At 32.5% G+C, this 8,627-nt stretch overlaps 2 protein-coding genes, 1 long non-coding RNA gene and 1 pseudogene across 8 annotated transcripts in view; 3 read left to right on the top strand and 1 right to left on the bottom strand.

Moving 5' to 3' along the window:
- The window catches only part of LOC107624835, a 44,187-nt pseudogene that overhangs the window by 26,117 nt on the left and 9,443 nt on the right, over window positions 1-8,627 (top strand).
- Window positions 1-8,627, top strand: part of LOC107624838 ((+)-neomenthol dehydrogenase-like) — a 37,946-nt gene that overhangs the window by 25,965 nt on the left and 3,354 nt on the right. Inside the window, exons 4-8 of one of the 5 annotated variants that reach the window (XR_002357055.1) lie at window positions 2,941-2,979; window positions 3,096-3,229; window positions 3,650-3,692; window positions 3,828-3,941; window positions 4,297-4,405. Coding sequence is in view for 3 of the 5 variants with exons in the window: in XM_021115384.1 (XP_020971043.1) it covers window positions 2,941-2,979; window positions 3,096-3,229; window positions 3,650-3,779 (303 nt within the window). In the remaining 2 variants the exon portion in view is untranslated. The other 4 variants (XR_002357054.1, XM_021115386.1, XM_021115385.1 and 1 more) reach the window with 4 other exon arrangements.
- LOC110262424 lies at window positions 732-2,668 on the top strand. Its single transcript, XR_002357059.1, has 4 exons — window positions 732-887; window positions 1,060-1,722; window positions 1,855-2,034; window positions 2,506-2,668. It is a non-coding gene; the product is annotated as an uncharacterized LOC110262424 (long non-coding RNA).
- LOC107624831 (zinc finger CCCH domain-containing protein 48-like) overlaps window positions 5,049-8,627 on the bottom strand; it is a 16,831-nt gene continuing 13,252 nt past the window's right edge. The window contains exons 3-8 of one of the 2 annotated variants that reach the window (XM_021115381.1): window positions 6,487-6,672; window positions 6,294-6,395; window positions 6,020-6,166; window positions 5,750-5,929; window positions 5,515-5,612; window positions 5,049-5,413 (exon numbers count right to left, since the gene is read on the bottom strand). In XM_021115381.1, coding sequence (XP_020971040.1) covers window positions 5,272-5,413; window positions 5,515-5,612; window positions 5,750-5,929; window positions 6,020-6,166; window positions 6,294-6,395; window positions 6,487-6,672 — 855 coding nt within the window. In that variant the 3' untranslated portion in view covers window positions 5,049-5,271. The remainder of the gene's footprint in view (window positions 5,414-5,514; window positions 5,613-5,749; window positions 5,930-6,019; window positions 6,167-6,293; window positions 6,396-6,486; window positions 6,673-8,627) is intronic. The other variant, XM_021115382.1, reaches the window with a different exon arrangement.

Below are 8,627 nucleotides of genomic sequence, written 5' to 3'. Positions count from 1 at the left end.
AAATATGATATATCATATAAAATTATTTATAATATAATTTTTAATCAATCTCTCCGCATATTGCGCGAATCTCACTCTAGTTTAATTAATTTGACTAAATTTTAAATTTTTACCATAATTTATGTAAAAGGCTAACTTCTTGATTAACGGTTATAAAACTGAAACAAATTAATCAACTTAAAAACTCAAACCAAACTATGAGATAATACTTAATTTGGTCCCTGAACTTGCACGTGAGTCTTAATTTAGTCCCGAAATTTTAATTTTCTCTATTTAGTCTCCAAATTTTATAAACGTGCCTCACATTAGTCTTTGAGATGATTTTTAGTTCAAAAACTTTAATGCCGTTGAAATGAATAATCAAATGTCATACTGAAACCTGTAAAATGATGTAATTTTAGTTTTGGTATTCAAATAACTCAAAAATGATGTCGCATCACTTGTTTTGTTAGGTAAAATTTCAATAAATACCACTTATGATATTGTTTTTGGGTTATTTGAGTGTCAAAACCAAAACGACATTATTTTAGAGAGTCTAACTTAGCGTTCGCCTATCCATGACAGCATTCTATTAACGTTTATACATTAAAAATTGTTTCAAGGACTAACATGAGTCATATTCGCAAAATTTGGGAACTAAATAAAGACAATTGAAACTTTAAAAACTAAATTGAGACTTAAGAGACTCATATACAAATTCATGGACGAAATTGAGTATTATCTCACCGAACTAAACTCAAATTGAATGTTATCTCAGCAAACTTGTAAGGCGGAAATCATGGCAAGTGGCATACATGCATGGAAACAGTGCTCATGAACTGAAGCCTTAACTTATCTTCGTTAGAAACCAACAAAGCCTCAAATTAAAGATGGAACAAGCGCCAGAGGTAAAGTACACCACTTTTTTGCTTGAGACACTAGCATTTTCTTTTATATACATACTTCATTCCACTTCAAACCCTATCTGAAGCAAACAAAGGAATTGGATCTGTTTGTTTCTATTTTCAGTATTTTTTTTCTAAGAAAAAATGAAGTTACATTATTTTCCAAATTAATCAGATATGCAGTTGTGACTGATGCAAACAAAGGAATTGGAATAGAAATAGTAAGGTTGTGTTGACTTCCAGAGATGAGAAGAGAGGCCTTCATGCTTTGGAAACTCTCAAACATCTCTCTCATCTTGTGCTCTTTCACCACCTTCATGTTGCTGTTCCTGCTAGTGTGGATTCTCTTGCAAATTTCATCAAATCCGAATTTCGAAAGGGGATACAAGATGAATTATGTGAAAATAAAATTTCCATGTTTGCATTTTTCTACTCAGAAATAAGTTTCATTGACTATATAAATTTCTATTGTATGATTTGGGATTTTCTCATTTATTTTCATGTTTGTTAGTTGCATGTTAAGGTTTTTTTTTTCCTTACAATTCCACTAAAAAAATGTAATTGACTAATTTGTTCTGAATGTAATAAATTAAACTTCTCGTATGAAGCTCTGCATGCTAAGAGGTTTAATTACTATCAAGTCATGTTTAGGGTTTATGTTATTAATTTTGGATACTAACCAGGAATGAGTTCATTGCCTTAATTAATAACCTTGACTTGGTAGATTAATATTATTCTTGAAGAAAAGAATTGCATTTTGTAGATCAACAATGCAGTGATTGGTGGACTTGTGATTAAGGACAATGATTTGGTCCCTCAAGTGTTATTGAATAGCAGGGTAAGAATTTTACAGCCAGTTTGGTTCATATTTTTTCATTTTTCAACATTTTCTATTTTAGAATTTAAAAAATATAAACCAAAGACAAGCTAAGAAGTTTTCTTAGGATATTGAATTGGGTGAAATTTTTAGGAATTATCAGATGATGTAATAGAGAAAGCCGGAATCGTTGAAACATTCGAACTAGCTGAAGAATGCTTGCAAATAAATTATTATAGTGCTAAAAGAATATCTGAAGCCCTTCTCCCTCTTCTCCAATGATCTGAATCACCAAGAATTGTGAATGTATCATCCTCCCTATGAAAGTTAAAGGTAGGATACTCTCTTTATTTGTTTGTGTTTTTTTAAGGTTTAATTATTCTAATAATCTCTATAATTTTACTAATTATGTAATTAGATTCTTATAGTTTAAAAATTTGTGATTAGATCTTTATATTAGGTAAAAATTTGTAATTAAATCTTTACTAATGATTATTTTTTAGAAAAAAACACGCTAATGCTAAAAAAAGACCGAATGGAAAGTTTTTATCTAATATAGAGACTCAATAGTCAATACAAACTTTTAAACTATAAGGATCTAATTAAAATTTTGATGAAATTATGGAAACCAACAGAATAATTGAACTTTTTTTTTTAAAAAATTAGTAGATCTTAGATTGTTTCGCTAAATTTGGTTGTTGCTCTACTAATAAGCGTATTTTATTACTTTTTATTCTCCATTACTATTTTATGATTCTGTTTTGTAACTCTCATTATTATTGCTTTTCATTTCTAATAATTCAGCGTGTATAAAATGAATGGGCTAAAGGAATCTTGGGCGATGCTGAAAACCTTACAGAAGAGAGAGTTGATGAAGTGTTGAATGAATTTGTGAAAGATATCAAAGAAGGGTGTTTAGAAAGAAAAGGATCGCCTAAGGTTCTTGGTGCCTATATTATCTCAAAAGCTGCTATGAATGCATATACAAGAATTGTTGCTAAAAAGTACCCTACTATATGCATCAATAGTGTGTGCCCTGGCTATGTTAAAACTGATATAACTGCCAATACTCGACTTTTAACGGCAGAAGGTGCTGCTAGTGCTGTCAAATTAGCATTGCTTTCAAATGCCTCTTCTGGCCTTTTCTAATTTCAGAGTGATGTTTCTTCATTCGAATTCAAGTGAGTTGGGTTATGTATACTCATTCTAATTCGACCACTGCAATCTGTTCTATAGCAGCTAGTTGAATCGTTGAGACGAAATTATCTGGAAATGAATGTAAGTCATCATGGAAACTCAACAATTTGAGGAATAAGATGTTTTGGAGGTCCACTTGAAGTAGTCCAAAGTGAAGAATATGTAGAATTTTGAAGATCCTGTGTTTGAATATGTAGAATTTTCAAGATCATCTGCAAACATCTTCAGCTCGGGACAATGATAAACATCCATCTCTTTTAACTCAGGCCAATCTAGAATTTGCATCCCTGACCAAATGCACCTTAGAGCTGGCGATTCCCAAAGAGTCAAGGTGGTTAAGCAAGGGAACATCAAAAGCTCTTTATTATTTTCTTTCCCTGCAGTTATGACTTCATATTTTCCAAAAATTTCCTCTAACTTCACACAGTTTCTCACATCTAATTTTCGTATATTGTTTTTGAAAACTGATGCGGGAAACAAACTTGTCATGCATTTACATTCATTAACAATGACTTCTTTTAGAAATGGAAGCCTGAAACCACCTCTAGAAACTGACATTATTCCATGCCTGAAACTAATCAATATTCCATCCAGTTGCTTAAAGTTGAAATCACTGAATATAAATTGTTCATCACTTCAGTTGATACAACCAAGTGTAGAAATTATTTCTCTTGGACATAATAAAATTTTATTTGGAGAAGGATCTTTATTTATTTATTTATTACCTGACTTATAAACTGTCATACTGCAGCAGCATTAAGATCATGGTGGAAGACCGAATCATCACTCGAGTTGTAAGAAACTTGAATCCTTCTAGAAACTTGATTCGCAATACTCAACTTGCAACTCCTCAGGGCGTATTAATATTTTCGCTGACGTAGCAATGCCTCTGCCTCTGCCTCACATGATTCTATGTGCAATTCTTTCAGATTGGAGGAAGGCTATAGTACTAGTGTTATCAATTTTGGACATTCGACACAGCTGCTTTGACAAGTATACTATTCTAACCCATTGATGGATTGCAACACACATAATTTGAAGAGGTACAATTCTTTTTTAAGTTTCCAATAATCTCCTAATTACTAGCTTCATCTATTTTTGAGGGTTTCATCATAGTAATAGCTTACTTCCATTGTTTCCAAGTTGGGTGTCTTCTCAAATAATTCAATTGGCACTTTAGACTTTTTTTTGCTCATCATCATTAAAACGGTAAAGTTTATTCAAACTCTCAAGATTTTCATCCTTACGTTTTTTCAACCATGAACTTAAAGCTCGAGTGCATTTCCAATTAAGAGTCAAATTTTCCATCTTGGAAATATCTTATGACCAAAGGGTTTATACTTATAAATAACTTTTTGAAGCTTGTAATTAAAAAAAGTAAGGGTGTACTGCTTTCAGGTTCTACGAAGGGAACTAAATGCTGCAGAAAAGTTCTAAGAGTCTAAAATTATGTTGCCTATTATTATGTAGTTTTTCAATCGGTCACTTTTTTCTTTCTTTCTCCTTAAAAGAAGATCAAAACCGATATTATAATTTCAGAAGTTAAATGAAGAATTTAAAACAACACACATACTTTATAAAACTGATGGTCTTATTGAGAATTGTATAATACATAGAATGTTACATTATACATTGGAAGTTAAGAGTTGTCAGATGAAGCTAGGTCTAATTACTGAATGGGGCTATTAACTCTTTATTTCTGAATAGCTTTGCATCTCTCTTTCCTTTGAAGTTCAGCAATATTGGTATCCCTTAGAACTAGAATTCAGATCATATTATTGACTCTCTTCTTTTAAGTTTTTCTTGATTCTTGAACACAGCTTTTATTTCTTTTGGTGCTTTGCACTTTTGAGTCTAGCCGTGACTCTAAGTGTTTTGTTTTCAAGTATTACCACCTGATACATAAACACCACAAGCACTTAATTGGGGAACCCTTTGGATTCGAATTTAGCTTTGCTTAAATTCCCAGACAGTGGTGCTCAGAGCCTTAAGCGTACTATTTAATACCTTTGGGTCACGACTTTAAATGTTTAGTATCAAGGATTACTTGACACTTTTACACCACAAGCATATAGTTAGGGAAAACAACTCTTTTGAGCTTTTTAGGCCAATTTTGACCCTCCTAACCATTGATGCTCAAAGCCTTGGACTTTTTTTTTTCGATTTTTTTTTTTGCTGTTTCTTTCAAGAATCAATCTTTTTGATATTTCAGAGAATTAATAATACTTCTCTAAATTCTTGTATCTCAAGAACCAATGTGCCCAACCCCAACATCAAGTATGCTCAGTTAATTCATACATTCAGAGAATAAAGATAAGGTCACCACATTAAAGTAATTAGAATAACTCATCATGTAACTCAAGATGTAGTTTCCTATGTTGGCACCTTGGCCTCTTCTAACCATTTCCACACATTCAGCAAACCAGTCCCATCTCCAGTGAAGAAGAGTCCACTAGGGCCTATCTGAAAGGATCGAACTTCTTGTCTTGTAAATAGTCGACCTCTCTCTAGAAACCTGTAGAAGCAGAGACAGTAAGTAGCTAAAATAGTAAAAAAAAAAAAACAAGCCCAGTAATAGTAGCAAGACAAGTAGATGAAAGATTTATCATCACTCACGTCGGCAATTCATACATACGAACTGAATTATCTTTGCACGAGCAGAACAATATTGACTTGGCCTCTACATCAGTCATCCCATACAGTCCAAGAACAGCCTATAATAACAAATAAAATAAAAATAACAAATAAAAAAAAATGAATTGGACAAACCAATCACCTCCCTCTTAAACAAAATCAAAATACCAGCTTAAAGACATATTTGTGAACAAACATTAGTGGTTGAACAACTTACATTTTCGTGAGTGTGAGTGTATGTCACTTCTAGAGTTCCCTCCTCGGTGCACACCCAAACATTGACTGTGCAATCAGATGAACCCGATAACAAGTAATTCTCCCAGCAAATAAGTGATGTGACAACGTCGGTATGTCCGTTAAGTGTCATTGTGCACTGTAATGTATCAAGGTCCCAAACCTGTAGATAGCAGGGTAAGAAATTGCTTAGCTAAAGGGGAATAGTGTGCAAATTACATGAAGCATATAAATAAATAAACAAAAACACTACCTTAATGCTATGGTCCATGGATCCAGAGTAAAGCATCTTGTGACATCCAATAGCAAGACAAACCACTGGTTTGCTATGACCACTTAGTGTTGCAACCGTTTTGAAAGGAGACTCAAAGCTGCATCTCCAAGCATAAATAACACCATCCTGCAATTTAAATGGATTATTTAAAAACTAATGGACAACAGAAGTAGTTGACATGTCATAGTTCTAATCAGTAGCAAATGGCTAATTATAAACAAATCTTAAATCACTGCAAGCCAAGGTAATTTACCTCTGCTCCAGCAAGGAGGATATCATTGCCAACATTCAAGGAAAGGACTTGCCCTTTAGGTCCATCAAGAGTAACATCTGCACCCGTCTGAATATTCCATGCCTTAACAAAACAACCACAATCAAATTATAAGTTTACAGTTAAAGCTCCTATACATAAGATACCATTATTACAATTAAACAAAAGAGCTTACCTTCACAGCATTTTTCACACCGGCAAAGATCCATGGGCCCTCAGATATAAGTGAGGTAACTGGAGAATTAAGATGGATCATGTTAACACAACGGCCAGTGTTGCAGTCCCATGCTCGAACTGTGCCGTCAGTGCTACCAGAAATAAGCTTGTTTGAACCAGCCGGCAGTGCAATGCCAGTGATTTCCTGTAAACAAAATTTGAATATTAGCATAAACGAATCCAACTCGATGGCACTTTTAAATATTAGTAGAATGTTGCTCTTATGTAAAAGCTTGTCCTAGATTAGATTTGATACTCTTCGGCAAGGTGGGTAAGATTTATAATATACATTTTCTACGTGAATTTGATATAATATGCGTGTTGATGGCAATAAAATAAATGCTGTCTTGCTGTCTTGCTTAATACTTGAATGACAATAAAATAAATGCAGTGTATGTAAAATGTATTAGATTCCATTTCCATATCAATTTTAAACTAAGGATCTTCTATTCTGATTTATTCTAAGCTAGGCAAACACGGTTATTTTTATGTGAAGCAGGTGCTAAGCACTGGCCTAAAAAATTACAGCTCTATTTTTCAAAGTTAGTTCTTAATGTCTCTTATCATGGTTGCTTCTATAGAATGGATTCTTTAGATTTTAGAAACAAATATTGGGATTATAAGTTTATAACTAATACACCTATGCTTCGTGTTGAATTTTTTTTAATTTATTGCAACTTAGTTATGGCATCTCTTTAGTTTTTCACTTTTTGCTTATCCCTCAAACTTATTTCAATTGCAATATTCACTTAACTTTCAAATTAAACCAAGACAAAATACACTTTCGTGTGTTCATATCAAATAATAAAAGGTGGAATCGGACACTTGGGTGTGCAATTTATTGCCTTCTTAGCAGAGGAACTGGCGATCTTCTCAACGGACGAATCGGGCTTCTTCGAATACTTATATGTCGTATTGGCATTATAGTATACATTGGATGGCGAGGTTGGTAAGCTATGTGAAAATCCACAAGGATTTCTGTTGCATCTCCCAGCTAGCCAATACTTGCATGTTTGTGGTGTTGTACGACGGAGCCGTTCAGTCCTCTTTGTTGTTGTTATAATAGCCATGATACTACGAAATAAAACACAGTATTCCCATCAATAAGACCCTTCATTGCTCATTAATCTCTTCCAAAACTTAAACAACAACCCAATTAGAAGAAGCTGCAGATTCCATTCCCTCATCAAAACCCAAATTCTGTTACTCCACTTCTCCATCAACCCAACTTAACACCACCACTTAAGTAAAATACAATATGAACACTAACGAAGAAAAAAAAGAAATTCCAAAGAAGGTAACGTGCTAAGAAGCAAACCTGAATTAAGAGTAGAATTGAGTTCGGAAAGTTCAATAAAACTAATAAGGATTAGAATCACTGAATCAGAGTCGGAGAGATTCAGCGAAGAAGAGAGTGTTTGTATAATAGTGTAACGGAAAATTGGAAACCATATGAGGTCCTTTATTTATAGGTTTCGTTGACGGTGGGCAGAAAAATATTTGGAGAAAAATCAATCATCAATAAATATTAAATAGTATCATTATGAAATTCATTTATAGCTCAAAACTAATTCTGTTACATATTTTGTTTTCTAACTGATTTTTCAATACACAGTTACTGCCACATATACATTTATGAAACTCATTTATAACTCGTAATTGATTCTGTTACAATCCCTTTTTTTTTTCTAACTGGTTTTTCAATACATAGTTACTGCCACATATACATTTAATGATATAAATATAATAAAAGTATCTTGGTTCAATCATTCATCGTATTTTTTTTTTTATAATACTTTAATTTTAGCATTTTTTTTTTATGTTTTTGTCATTTTTACACCGATAAAAATGAGTTTATATTAAAAAATATTTTAAATTTAAACTAAACATTCTCTTTTTCAAATCTACACTATCCAATCCTAACAAAATTCAAGTGCAATTAATTAGTTAATTTACTCGTGATCGAAATCCTATTCTAAAACAATAACTGACAATTTGATAATGAAACAACTAAGTTGTTTTTTTGTTTTTTCAATCTAATAAAAAATTGTATTTTATATATTTTCTCTATTATAGTTTTATTTAATGATTTAAATTTCA

This window comes from Arachis ipaensis, chromosome B02 (assembly GCF_000816755.2).
Source record: "Arachis ipaensis cultivar K30076 chromosome B02, Araip1.1, whole genome shotgun sequence".
Classification (NCBI taxonomy): Eukaryota; Viridiplantae; Streptophyta; class Magnoliopsida; order Fabales; family Fabaceae; genus Arachis; species Arachis ipaensis.
The sequence above is the reverse complement of the archived record's forward strand: the minus strand, read 5'-3'. Positions and strand labels throughout refer to the sequence as shown.